This window comes from Polypterus senegalus, chromosome 14, assembly GCF_016835505.1.
Source record: "Polypterus senegalus isolate Bchr_013 chromosome 14, ASM1683550v1, whole genome shotgun sequence".
Taxonomy (NCBI): domain Eukaryota; kingdom Metazoa; phylum Chordata; class Cladistia; order Polypteriformes; family Polypteridae; genus Polypterus; species Polypterus senegalus.
In genome coordinates, this window is record NC_053167.1 from 133,639,450 (window position 1) to 133,653,837 (window position 14,388).

Consider the following 14,388-nt stretch of genomic DNA (forward strand, 5'->3'; position numbering starts at 1 on the left):
AATTACATTTTATATTTGTGATGCAATCATCAAAACGCTAGGTTCTTAACAAATCAAAAGAATCAATTTTCCAAAATTGGTAGTCAAATCAGTGAAGTGGATTGAAATGCCCATGACTATAAATAATCAGTGCTGTGGGTTGCTTAGCCCCAGGTGAGTTACATGTCAGGTGTCAGGGTCCACATCAGTTTGTAAGTGCTATCTCTCTGCAGCGCATATCTAATTTTGTGTAAATCATGCACATTTTATAATACTATATATTACAATTATTTATTCTATATTAGTATTAATGCAAATCATTTGTAAAATTAGTGATAATTGTAGAAATATCTCATCACATAAAGTAGTAGTGATTTGTGTGTATAAACCACATACATAATAGTATATGTGGTTTATATATATTATATGTGTTCTGTTCAGAACATTAGAGCAATCTGGATGAGAACAGGCCATTCAACCCTACAAAGCTTGCTAGTCCTATCCACTGAATTTCTCCAAAATGACATCAAGTCGAGTTTTGAAAGTCCCTAAAGTGCTACTGTCTCCCACACTACTTGGTCCCTTAATCCATGTGCCTTTGATTCTTTGTGTATAGAAAAAGCTCCTAACGTTTGAGAAATGTACCCTTATGATTCATTATCAGCAGCCTTGTCAGTGGAGACTGAACAAGCCCAAACAATTAATTTAAAATGAATTGTTACAAATTTCTCAAAGATGAAGTCAAGAAAAAAGCAGTTTTGAATTTCAGTTATTTGAATTTTTATAGTTAGAAATACTGTAAATTAAGCATGTCATTGTGGTTTACACTGTTTTTAAAGCCGGAATTGTGTTTGTAAAATTATTCAGCAATTCATTTATTATGTTTATTGTTTATTTATTTATATATATAGTTATATTTGTGCTCATACATTTTTAAAATTTAATATACTCAGTTTTAGATTGCTAGGACAAATGTATATTCATTTACTTAATATCTGTAGTAATATGTTGGTTTCCTTGATATAATGTACCAAAACTTTTGAACTTCCTGAAAACACATTAATTGTATGCCATTAGTCCACAAAAATGCACACAAGAATGTGAACAACAAATACAGTTCATTATTTCATAATTTGTTTAAATTAACAGATTACAAACAAAATATTATATAGGTACAGCTATATCAAAGGGTAAAAAAACAATAATCCCACATTTAGGAAACTCTTATGTCATAGATAGGGTCAAATAATTGACAGGGTAACATGCATTTCCAGATTTGCCTAGGGCAGCAAAAATGGTAGGACTGGCTGAACAGCATCAGTTACCTTGGAATTCATATCTCTGAGGACTCCACATATACAAGCTCAGGTCCAAAAAGCAAGAGAGTATCTGTATCATCGGCGGCAAGTGGGGAAATTGAGGTCTCCAAAGCAATTCTAAAAGCTTTCTACCCAGGCGCTGTAGAAAGCATCTTGACACTGAACATCAAAATCTGGCTTGGCAACTGCTCTCCATAAGCTGTAAAGTCCTACTAAGGGTGATGCAAGCAATGGAGTGCAGAATAAGATCTGCTGTAACCTTCCTACAAGTCATTTACACCAAGCTGTGTGGGATCAGAGCAGCCAAAATCATTTAAGGACTCTTCCCACCCCAGTAACTGAATGTTCCGTCTGTTGAAATCAGGTGAACAATTTCACAGTTTTATGGCTAAAACAGAGAGGCTCAGGAGGATCTTCTATCCTCCTCCATCTGGAAATGCCTCAAAACATCATTTGAGCATTATCTACACACTGGTCCCATTTGATCACACTCCTGCCTTATCTGTGTCATTGTTTTATTGATTTATATAGAGAGATGTATTAGTCAACAATATATTTCACTTAATTAGATAAGTATAACAATCCATTTATTTTATAAATTAATTTATATATACATTAAAATAAATGGATGTTCTGCCATACTACTGGTTAACATAATTAAATTTAGGAATTCAAAGTCAGTCTACACATGTTCTCCTGTGCTATTCGACATTTTGTTGTACACTATATAATGCCTTTGCCCTGCACAATGCTTGTATTTATTTTATGTCATAATATAATAAATTACATAATATTATGTCATTTTGCCACTGTATGTTACGCCTTGTATATTGCATATTGTTAATTCATATTGATATTGTAGCTGTTTCTATTAGCCATATTATATTTAAAGTAAAAGTTATTTTATTTAGTCTTATACTTGCTTTTCTATTTCTTTATTTTGCTGGTCTCTTACTCTGTTTTGCATAATCTAAGAAGCAAATCAGGTTGACATTTCACTGTGAGTTGTTATGTGTATAACTGTGTATATGCCAAATGAATATTGAATGAAATGACAGTGTTGTTCTGTTGGAATGAACATTGGTGGATCATATTGATGGTGTTTTACAGGATCGCATGAAGCCTCAGACCCCACTAATGGGCACTCACATCATGGATCCTGCAGATACACTGGGCCCAGCGCCGTATGACCCTGCGTGAGTTCCATCACTTCTTTTCTGTTTATAGCAATTTTCCATCTGCTTCTAATTGCCTTTGTGTTTATTATATTAAGAGGCAAAAAATTAAAAGTGTCAAAGAATTGACCTTCACAATTCAAAAGCACTTAATCCACTGCCCTGAAGGTGTAGTAAAATTTTGTATTTTTGTTATTATTTGAGGTTTTTGTTTGTTTAATTTTGATGTTTGTTTAGTGATTTGTCTTGAAATGTTCCTCTTACCTACCCTCTTAATTTTCTGTGTTTATGCAATGCCATTGTCATGGATCACATGACTGCAATTATCAAGAACAGGATGCGGCACCATAAAAAGCTCTCTGCTCTGTGGTACAAGTTCACTTTATTTTTAAGAAGGCCCCAATATTAGGTTTTGATATTCTGGTTGTGACGTCTCTTTGGTATTTTTTGACTTTGACTTTGTTTTCCCCTCCTTTTGATCCTATTGGTCAGTTTCATTTTGATTCTCTGGTATTTGGATCTCAACTAGCCTTGTGACTAACATTTTCTCACATTTTTTTATCATCTGCTGTTCTTTTTCTACACTCACCATAATCAGATAGCATCACAAAAACAAAGAAAGTACCGACTTTAACTTAAATGAATGTTTTAATATTAAGACAAATGAATAAGTTAACACCAGATTTGTAGCTATGTATATAAAAGCCCAAAATAACACAAAAATATACACTTAAAAAATATTCAGACCCCTTTACTTTCTGCAAATTTTATTGTGTCAGTCAGTCATTTTCCAACTTGCTATATCCTAACACAGGGTTCACGGGGGTCTGCTGGAGCCAATCCCAGCCAACACAGGGCACAAGGCAGGAACCAATCCTGGGCAGGGTGCCAACCCACCGCAGGACACACACAAACACCAAGCACACACTAGGGCCAATTTAGAATCGCCAATCCACCTAACCTGCATGGGGCACACGCATACACACACACCAAGCACAATTTAGGATCACTAATGCACCTAACCTGCATGTCTTTGGACTGTGGGAGGAAACCGGAGCACCCGGAGGAAGAACATGCAAAGTATATGCAGGAAGGACCTGGGAAGCGAACCCGGGTCTCCTTACTACGAGCAGCAGTGCTACCACTGCGCCACTGTGCTGCCTAATTTTATTGTGTTGTAGATTTAATTTTACATTTACCATTTTTGACTAGCAATTTATACTCAATAACCCATAACAACAAAATGAAAACATGTTTTCAGAAAGGTTTGCAAATTTATTAAAAAATCAAAAACTTAAATCACTCCTTCCTAGAAGTATTCAGATCATCTGCTGCAGCACTCCAAACTGTGCTCAGTTGGCCCTGTTTGCTTTAATTCTCCTTGAGATGTCTCAAGAACCTGAATGAAGTCCTCCTGTGGCCAACTGGACATTGTTTTGAAAGGCACATGTGGACCTGTGTATAGAAGGTCCATAATTCATATAATGCTCTTTCAGCAAGCCTGAGACCCTGTTTAAGGGGTTCATATACAAGGTATCAGACTTGGTTGAATGTTCAATTAATCGGATGGCTGTACACTGTTAAATTTACATGTACAATGTATGTCAACGTACAATCATACATCATCAAATCAGGTAGGGAAAACTAAAGGATTTAAGTCTGGCCTTTGGCAGGACCACTCAAAGACACTCAAGATAAACTGTCCCAAGCCACTCCAGTGCTCAGACCCTTAATTCAGTACTTTAACCCGATATATTTCTTTTAGACTCTCATGTGCTTTATAGAGCATCTCTTGATGGGCTGCTTTGTGAAATGCATTTTATAAACTGAAGTGAATCCTCACCAATTTTAGATATTATACTTAGGGTTTCTTCAGTCCAGCTTCACTCAGACTAAGTGACTGCAGCAGAAGCCACATATCTTTTCACCATCAATTTTATATTTATTTTTATGTTTCTGTTCAATCTCATTCTAAAGATTTCTAGTGAATTCACCTCAGTCCAGTCTATATTAACTTCCTGCAGTCCTGGTGTGTAAAACCCAATCAATCTGCAGCTGAGCTCCCACATATCTACTAGTCTCTGCTCCACTTCATGGCTGAACCTTGTGTGTGATATCTGAGTTTGGTTCCTTTTTGTTTTTCCGCATATTTATTTGTCACATCCTTTAATCCAAACTGACCAACAAATCACAAGTGCATGAGAACACTAGCTAAAACTCTCAAGAAATTGGACTAAAAATCTGGCTCTAGGTTGATGCTGGTGTTCCTTATAGACACATTTATAAAAAAGTAAGTTGACCCCATGAAATGTTTGTTTTTTTTTTACTTTTTAACTTACATAGATGTATCAAGATTCGATCTCCATTTAAACTGTATCTTTAGATAAAGATGAAGTAATTGGGGAAAAAAAAAAAGAAAATTTTACTTTGCAATAATTTCTTCAAGAAAGAAATGAACTGATATGCTATATCCATCTGTGGAAAAAGTAAGTACCCCCTTGCCTGCAATAGTTGGTATTGACCCCTCAAGTAGGCGTTTCCTCTGACTTCAGGTGGGAGAACATTTTTCCTGCTGCTCCATGAAGAATTCTTTCAGCTGTGACATGTTTGATGGGTGTCTTATGTGCACAGCCTGTTTCAAATTCCTGCTCCCCATCTCACAACATCTCAATGGGATCCAGGCTTTGAATTGGCTATTCCAGAGACATCCATTTCTTTCTTTTTAGCCATTTATGTGGGATTTATTGGTATTTTAGGGTTATTGTCACATTGCCAGGTCCACCTTTGGTTATGCTTCAACCTTCTGACAAATGTTCTCATGTTATGCTCAAGTACCCTCTGGTATGATGAAGAATTCCTAGTGGATTCTGTGATGGTGAGCAGCCCAGGCCCTAATACAGAAAAGCAGCCTCAAACCAGAACATATGCACTACCATACTTTACAATTCTTCTGTTCAAATGCTATCTGTGTTTTTTTACCAAACATGTCTTCTGGTACTGTGGCCAAATAACTCCATCTTTGCCTAATCTGTCCTGATCACTTTTTTCCAGAAGTCCTGGTCTTTGCCTAGGTGTTCATGGGCAAACTTTAGCCTTGCCCTGAGTTCTTTTTGTTTCCTCCTAGCACAGCTACCATGTAGATCTAAGTGTGTGCAACCTCTTTCTATTGGCAGACTCATGCACTTTGACATTAACAGTGGCAAGAGCTAAGGAGCTATAGGAGCATGAAAGTCCTATAATTCAATTCTAGGCTTCTTAAGGAGACTTCCCTCTGCATCTTATGTTCTACTTTTGGGTTGAACTTTCTAGGGTGGCCTGGATTGGACAAGTTTGTAGTTGTCTGAAATCTTTACTTGTATAAGATCTTCCAGACAGTGGAATGGTGGATTTTCAGTTCTTTGGAGATAGTTTTGAAATTTCCTCCTGTACTCCTTGACATCTAGAATCTTCTAGATGCCTCACAGAGCTCTTATGATCTTGGCATGGTGATAACACGCACTTCATCAACAAAGGGCAAACTAAATTAAAATATCTGGGGTTTAAATAAGACAGCATAAGACAAGATCCTCTCTAATGATGTTCTAATCATGTGCACGTGTTTGAAGTTTGAGTTAGTCATAAATGGAGGGGTGCAGTTACTTTCTCCATTTGTGAAATTTGCATTTGTCTCTTTTTATCTGTCTACAGTAGATATACAGTAGGTGATATAATGTTTGTTATATCACCTATATCTATAAATACTGTTAAAATGAAGAACACATCTTGATATGTCCACATATGGAAAGATCAAAGCTGCATGTCTTTGCCAGTGCCAGTTTAGATCTAATTAGAAGTACCTCAATTTTACTTCTGTTAAGTTTGATATAGTTGATTGTCACTCATATGTTACTATCATCAAGACATGCAGTAAGGGTATGGGATGGATGGTAGTAGACTTAGTGGACATAGAGTGCTGAATATCATCAGCATAATGATGAAATGAATATTGTAGTGACAAAAGATATTACCAAGAGGAAGAAAGTAAATAATAAAGAAGAATGGCCCTGATATTGAATCCTGTGGTACTCTGTAGTTCTGTATTTAAACAAAGTGTGTTCTATCAGTGATATATAACGCAAACCACTGATACGCAGTAGCATAGACTCCGATGGTAGCCAATCGTTCCATAATGAGCTAGTGGGATATAGTATTAAAGGATGTATCATACCATGCCACCATTTTGTAGATCTCATTGCTATGATGTGGCCTCCAGTTGCTGGGAACATGTTCACAGATAGGATATAAAAGTCAGGCTAAGTGACCATGCATTATCCGAGTTTGACGGATTATCCCTTGAATCTCTATTCTAAAGACTTTCTTTTTGATTATTTTCTAGATCTTGTTCCTTGACTCTGAAGTTTTGATCACATTTTATGTCTGTTGAAATATCTTTGATCCCCAGTTTTGGACTTCTGCTTCATTCTCTCTGACTTTGATATCTGGGTTTAGTTTTTCTTTTTGCTAAAAGATCGTTTATACCTCCCATTCACAAAATTGGCATAAATCTCTCACACTCACCATCAGGTCCTCTCTCATGTAAAATACTATCTCCAGACTTTTAGATGGTACACTTGTAAATTTAGGTAGCTTGTCCATTTGACAGTCTGAATGTGACATTGCTTTGCCCCTCACTGCCATTCTTGTCTAACATTATCACCTCCATGTTATTATTCTTTCTCACAATAATGTTTTGCACCATGTGTGTTACAAAATTTGATTCAAACCCAGTAAACAAAATCTGTGAAGTAGAAGTGATAATCATTGCTCTATCTGAAGGAAATGCTTTCCACCTCTTCTCTACCTTGAAGTATGTCATAAGACCTCGTTCTTCTCTAGAATGATCATCCATCTAAACCTAATGATTGTGCTTCCTCCTTCACTTTCAATGTCACTAACATCCAAAAACAGTTCAAAACTACTAAAACATCCCGTGGCTCACCTCTGAGTTATTCTTCTCTTTAATCCTTCTCTCCCGAAAATGTCTCTGACATTTCTGACTGTGGATGTGCAAGCAGAAAAAGCATGCAAACAAACCGGTCGTCCCCATTTAATATAATAAACACCTTAAAAGTTGGCCACCAAAATAAACAAAAAGGGTTCCAGACAGGGTGTATCCACTCCTGGCTGCTCACAATAGGGCTTTCTTGAAATATCTCCTAGGTTTGCTGAAGCTCCATCTGGCGATTCGCCCAGATCACTAAGTGATGCCTCCTTGCATTATGGTTAGGCTTTATGGCACTTTGAAAGGAAGAGGCAGAGTCATTTCCCATCAAGGGGCATCTTCTCAACACTGTGAATAAAGAAGGAGACAACAATGTTGTCAAAAGCACTCCCTCTCACCCTGGGGTGGTATTACGTACCTCGGGTGAACCCTGAAGGCAATCCTCCGACGTACATAGATGACCTGCTCTGTAACCACAGATCTACCACCTGAACTGAACACTATTTTAGTTCATCTCTCCCTCCTTGATACCCAACACCTCTTTTCTTTTGAATGCCTTACTGATCTCTGGTCTCTTCATACTGATTTCAAGATGTTTCACGTGATCCCTTTTCTCAAGAAACTAACTCTCTTTCAACCCATCTGCCATTAAGAATTGCTATACTGTCTACATTCTACCATTTCTGCCCAAGACTCCAGAACACATAGTCCACAGATGGCTCTTCTCTGTTCTCTTTGACAACAATTTACTAGATCTGTTTCAATCTGAATTCTGCAAGAGTTACTCTGATGAGACTGCACCACTTTCAGTCACAAATGCTCTTAGATCTGCTTGAGCTGCTCCTCACTCCTAAGGCCTTATCCTTTTTGACCTTTTATCAGGCTTTTGATACAGTTAATGTACTCAGGATTCATCGCTGTGCTTTGGACTGTTTTAAATCTTACCTGTCAGATTTATAATTTTTTGTCTCCTGGTCCACCTCTTTGTCTTCTCCAAAGAAACTCTCCACTGGTGTACCTCAAGGATTAGCATCAGATCTACTTCTATTTTCTTTCTACATTCACTATATTAGGCTATATTATTTCTTCTCCAGGCTTCTTCTACCACCTCTAAGTTAATGATGCACATATTTTCCTCTCATTTCCCTCCTAAGGTCCCATAGGTTTCAGCCTAAATCTTCAGCTGTTTCCCAGGCATCTCATCATGAATGAATGGTTATCACCTTAAACAAGCATTCAAAGTCAGATATCTTGCACTTACCTTCGGATTTTCATTCCTTAGATTTGTCTTTCAACCTTGTTCTTGAACCTGTCACTCTTTCGCCATCAATCATAGAAATCTCATCATGGATTTGTACATAACCCAGTCAAGTTGTTTCTTTCTTCATCATATTCAGGGGATTCAACCATTCCTTGCCAATTATACAAAACAACTCCTTGTTCAGACACTGGTTCTGTCGACTCTCTGCTGGTAGGGCTTTCTTCAATTGCTATCCGATGTCTCCAGCTCCTCCAGAATGCATCCATTTAGCTGGTGCTCTACTGCTCTTCTGCATCTGTCATTTCACTGGATTCCTGCTGCTGTAAGGATTCAGTTGAAAACTCTCCTCTTGATGTAAAGTTCCCTGGAAGGTCCTGTTCCACAGTATCACTTTAGACTTTGGTCTCTCCATATGTCCCTTCAAGGTGACTCAGTTCAGCCTCTGCCTATCTGATGACCATCCCTCCTCTTTCTAGATTTGCCAAGACTGGACAATGTTTTTCTATTCTTGCTCCAAGGCTGTGGAATGATCTCCCTTTGGCTATTCCAACTGCACCCAGTTTCCTCAAGTTTAAGCGTGTTTTGAAAATTCACCTTTACTTTAAACATTTTTAACCTGCTTAGTGTCTCTTCTTACAGGATGGCTGCAGTTGTACTGACAAAGAGTTTAGTAGATAGAGGAGTGTCTTAGTCTAGTTGCAGGTATAATTATACAGTAGTAGTACTACTCCCTCTTGTTCATTTTTTCTATCTTGTTCTTTGTTGATTTTCATGCTTGCACCTTCTAATCATTCTTGTATGTTGTCACAAGAACGACAAAGAGTCATTGAAAAGGTTTGGGGCAGCCACCCATATAATGTTTCCCGGCTGCAAAATTGGTTAAATTGAACAGACATGTTCACAGGTATGAGTCCAGAACAGAACCGACTTGCTTCCTTAAAATGACGAACTTTAAATGCAAGTAGAGGAAGTGATGTCATCAGGGCCGGAACCAGAAGTGATGTCGTTGGCAGTGCTGGAACTGGAAGTGACATCATTGGCTGCCCCTGAACCGGGCGGGATTTCCCGAGAATGGTCTGTAAGGAATTGAGAGAGAGAATCAGTGCACTTCGCCGCCCCCTGGTCAGGCATGGAATTACTTTTAGCTGTCTCCTAATCGTGCGTGTGTGACAATGTATTAAAACTTGCTTTGTAAGTTACCTTGGATAAAGACGTTGCTTAAATAAATAATAATAACCACAGTGTCACCCTGCCACCCACAATGAAAACTATATATGCTAGCTTGTGTTTCTTTAACTTTTGCTTTTATTTTACTTTGTTTTTGCCACACTAGCATTCCCATTGCCTTATTTGCAGCTCCAAAAGCATTGATCTAACAAATACACAAGGAACTCTTCTAACCTAAAAGTCGGACACATTTAGCATTTTCCTCATGTTAACATAATAACGGGAAATAGAAGTTAAATTTATCACATCAAACTTCAGAGTCTCAGAATATCCTCTTTCCAGTATGCGTGCTGTATGTGAATGTCAGCCTCTTGTACTTGTTTCTCTTCACTTTAACTTCCATATAAAGAGGGGAATGTGTGTGTGTGCGCGCGCACGTGGGCCTGGCATCAATCGGGGGAGGGGTTGCTTTTGCTGTAGGCTGCTGTGCTGCGCCCTTTTATATTCGGTTCATCTCAGTTCAGGCAAGTTCATCTTGGGGCATTTCAGTTCATTTAAGTTCACTAAGTGCACGGCCTGGCAGTCAAGTGCAAAGCAGTTTAGGTCATCTCGGTTCACAGCTGTGCAATTCAGGTCAAATGAGTTCATTGAGTTGTGTCCCTGAAGCTCATGCTGCAGAATGAAATCTGTATCTGGCAGACACTTTAGAGAGGAGGAGACCCAAGTGCTGCAGCCACTGACATGCATGTCTTTTTTTTTTTTTTTACTTTACTTACCAGGATGAACAATGTTCACCCAGTCAGTCCCCTGTCCCACCTTGGCTCTTTGCCTTGGTGATATAATGTTTTTTCTTCTGGAACAATTTTTATCTTAATCTTTTTTCACAAACACTTTTTTCTTTCTCTCTCTTTTCAGTGCAGGATTTGTGGTGTTCTATGATTTTCTGACAGGCCTGGAGAGCACCCTGCGCCTAGTAAGGCTAGTTGTTGGGCTGCACAGCAATGGGCATGAGATGAGTAGGCCTGCCCCTCTGCCAACGGTGCACTGTAAGATGGGCTCCTCCCTGCAGTTCCTAACAGAAGGGAGTCCAGGAAGTATGGCATTATTGTCTGTCAAGCAGCCCATTCCCAGGTCATTTTTAATGCATTCTTTTTAAAAGAGCAGGCTTCAAAAAGCTTCATGGTCTATAATCTGAGTTTTGCTCATCTTCTACAGAGTACATCCATCTCCCCTTATTTCCCTGGTGGTAGAACTGCAGGCAGCTGGAGGATTTGACACTTATGGACAGGAGATTCAACGCTTAGTCTCTCGTGGCTGGACCAAGTTTAATATCTTTGATCAGCACAACCAAGCAATCAGTGGGTTCTGGAAGGTGCCTTTCCGCATCTTGCCAATGAGACCATCTCTGTCTACTGGACAGCTGAATTCAGTGCCACAGGTAAGAAACAGCAAGAAATCTGCAAGCATAAAACTGTATAAGTCCATCCATCCATTTTCCAACCCGCTGAATCCGAATACAGGGTCATGGGGGTTTGCTGGAGCCAATCCCAGCCAACACAGGGCACAAGGCAGGAACCAAACCTGGGCAGGGTGCCAACCCACCGTAGGACACACACAAACACCAAGCACACACTAGGGCCAATTTAGAATCGCCAATCCACCTAACCTGCATGTCTTTGGATTGTGGGAGGAAACTGGAGCGCCCGGAGGAAACCCACGCAGACACGGGAGAACATGCAAACTCCACGCAGGGAGGACCCGGGAAGAGAACCCGGGTCTCCTAACTGCGAGGCAGCAGCGCTACCACTGCGCCACCGTGCCGCCTACTGTATAAGTCATTTTTTTTTATTTTAGCAGGAGACAGAGCTGAAGGTGGCAGAGTTAAAGATGCTGAGATTTGTATTGGGTGTAACAAGGATGGCCAGGATTAGAAATGAGGACATTACAGGGTCAGCTCAAGTTGGACGGTCGGGAGACAAAGTCAGAGAGGCGAGATTGCGTTGGTTTGGACATGTGCAGAGGAGAGTTGCTGGATATATTGGGAGAAGGATGCTAAGGATAGAGCTGCCAGGGAAGAGGAAAAGAGGAAGTTTATAGATTTATGGATGTAGTGAGAAAGGACATGCAGGTGATGGGTGTGACAGAGCAAGATGCAGAGGACAGAAAGTTATGAAAGAAGATGATCTGCTGTGGCGACCCCTAACGGGAGCAGCCGAAAGAGAAGATAAAGATGTTTATTAATTTTATCACAGGCAGATTGATGATAGAATTGGTAGAACTGCTTCAATGGGCTGTATTTGAATCCTGAGCTCAGTCACTGTGTATACACAGTTTGCACAATCCACTCCCCTGTGTTTGCATAGGCTTTTCTCCAAGTATTCCAGTTTTTCCCTCTACATTACAAATATAGTATGTGGTCAAAAGCTTGTGGACACCTGAACATCACACTGATATGCCTTTGTTGGACATCACATTCCAATGTCATGGGCATTAATATGATACGGAGTTGCTGTTGCCATCATAACAGCCTCCATCCTTCTTTTAACAAGACTTTAGAGGGTGCACATTCTGCCAAAAGAGCACTTGTGAGGTCAGATACTGATGTTGAATGAGAAGACTTGGCTGGCAATCGATGTTTCACTCCATCCCAAAGGTGTTCATTAAGTTAGGACCTTGTGTATAGCACTCGAGTTCCTCCATGGATCTGGCTTTGTGCATAGGGGAACAGTCACGTTTTAACATAAGAGGTCCTTCCTCAAGCTCTTGCTATAAAGATTAAAATGTCTTTATAAGCTGTTCACTGGAACCAAAGGGTCTACCACAGTATCAAAAATACAGCCTCAGACCATTATCCATACTCCTCAAAACTTTGCAGAAGGAACTATGCATTCCAGAAGGTAGTGTTCTCCTGGCATTGGCTAAATCCAGATTGATTCTTCAGCCTGCCAAACAGTGATGTGTGATTCATCACTCCACATAACACGTTTCCAAAGCTACATGATTCTTCAGCCTGCCAAACAGTGATGTGTGATTCATCACTCCACATAACACGTTTCCAAAGCTACAGAATCAATTGGCAGCATGATTTAAACACCCCGTTGGCCAATGTTTTGCAGCACACCTAGTGATCTTAGGCTTGTTTGCAGCTCCTCGATCATGGAAGGCCATTCCATGACGCTCCTGGATACAGTTCTCATGCTGATGTTGCTTTGAGAGGCGGTTGTGAACTTTGTTGTAACTGATGCCACAGAGGAGAGATCGTTTGTTCCATGCTTTAGCACTCGGCGGCCCCACTATGTGATTTTGTGTGGTCTACCACTTTGCAGCTAAGCTGTTGTTGCTCCCTGATGCTTCCACTTCACAATAATGTCACTTACAGCTGATGGGGGCAGAATTAAGGGAGAAGAAATTTCACATATTGACTTCTGGCAAAGGTGGCATCCTTTGACAGTGCAACTTTTAAAAACATTGAGCTCTTCAATACAACCAGGGCCTGCTCTAGGCATAGGCTAAATAGACACCGGACTGGGGCACAGGGGAGACATCAAAACCACTCCTTGAGCACTAACCCCACGCCCCCCCAACTACCAACCCACCTTGTATTCCAGAAATGTATGCTGATCCCTCCACCCTAATTTTTTATTGCACTTGTGATCATGAGAGCACCAATCTCCAAAGTGGAAGCTCATTGATTTCATATGCAATTGTGAGGGCAATGATCTCCTTCGTCGATTTCTGCTAGTCTGACAATACTGATCTGAAAGAGGGGCTCTCTTTGAATTATCTTTTTTTGGGCACTTGCAAACAACACTGTCTAGGAGTGTCTAGGAGTACCCTTGAGCTGGCCCTGAGGGCAGCCCGGAGGGTGTCAATTAAGATTGCATAGATTTGTGCAGATTTCATGCACCCGTTGTTAATGAAACATCTAAACTCAGTAATTGTGGGATGTCCACATACATTTGGCCATGTAGTGTATGTGTATTAGATTATTTGGAGACCATGTGTCATTTGGTGTAAATGTGGTTGTCAAGCACTCCATTCTGGGCTGGTTGCTGTTTTATGCATAATGATGCTGGGATATTCTCCATTTGCTCAATACTGATTTATTATTCCACATTTGTGCTACATGTTCCTTAGAGGCAGAGCTTTTTGTTGTGACTTCATTATACAAATTATTTTGTGCCTCTAACATTTAAGGGATTGTGCTAAGAATTTGGTTTAATCCCCAACACCAAATAAGTGACCCAAGATATGCTAAATCACCTTTCAGAAATTTTCCACAAACTGGACTAACTACTTTGGATTATTTTCTTTTTATATGGCACTTCTCATCATCTTAGATATGGTGATTCATTTCCATTCAGTGCCTCATAGGGTGACCTTGACCAAGTCTGTTCACTTTAAGACTGTATAAATATAGAAACAGTTATACTATAACTTCACAGCACTTTGAGATTGTCTTGTCAATGAAAATTAAAATAAAAACTCACAGGCTCATTCCTGACT

The 14,388-nt window shown here is 39.6% G+C and overlaps 1 protein-coding gene across 2 annotated transcripts in view; it reads left to right on the forward strand.

The window, feature by feature from the left end:
- LOC120514622 overlaps positions 1-14,388 on the forward strand; it is a 122,866-nt gene that overhangs the window by 24,604 nt on the left and 83,874 nt on the right. For both annotated transcript variants that reach the window (XM_039735107.1, XM_039735108.1), the window contains exons 10-12: positions 2,409-2,494; positions 10,798-11,013; positions 11,098-11,320. In XM_039735107.1, coding sequence (XP_039591041.1) covers positions 2,409-2,494; positions 10,798-11,013; positions 11,098-11,320 — 525 coding nt within the window. The remainder of the gene's footprint in view (positions 1-2,408; positions 2,495-10,797; positions 11,014-11,097; positions 11,321-14,388) is intronic.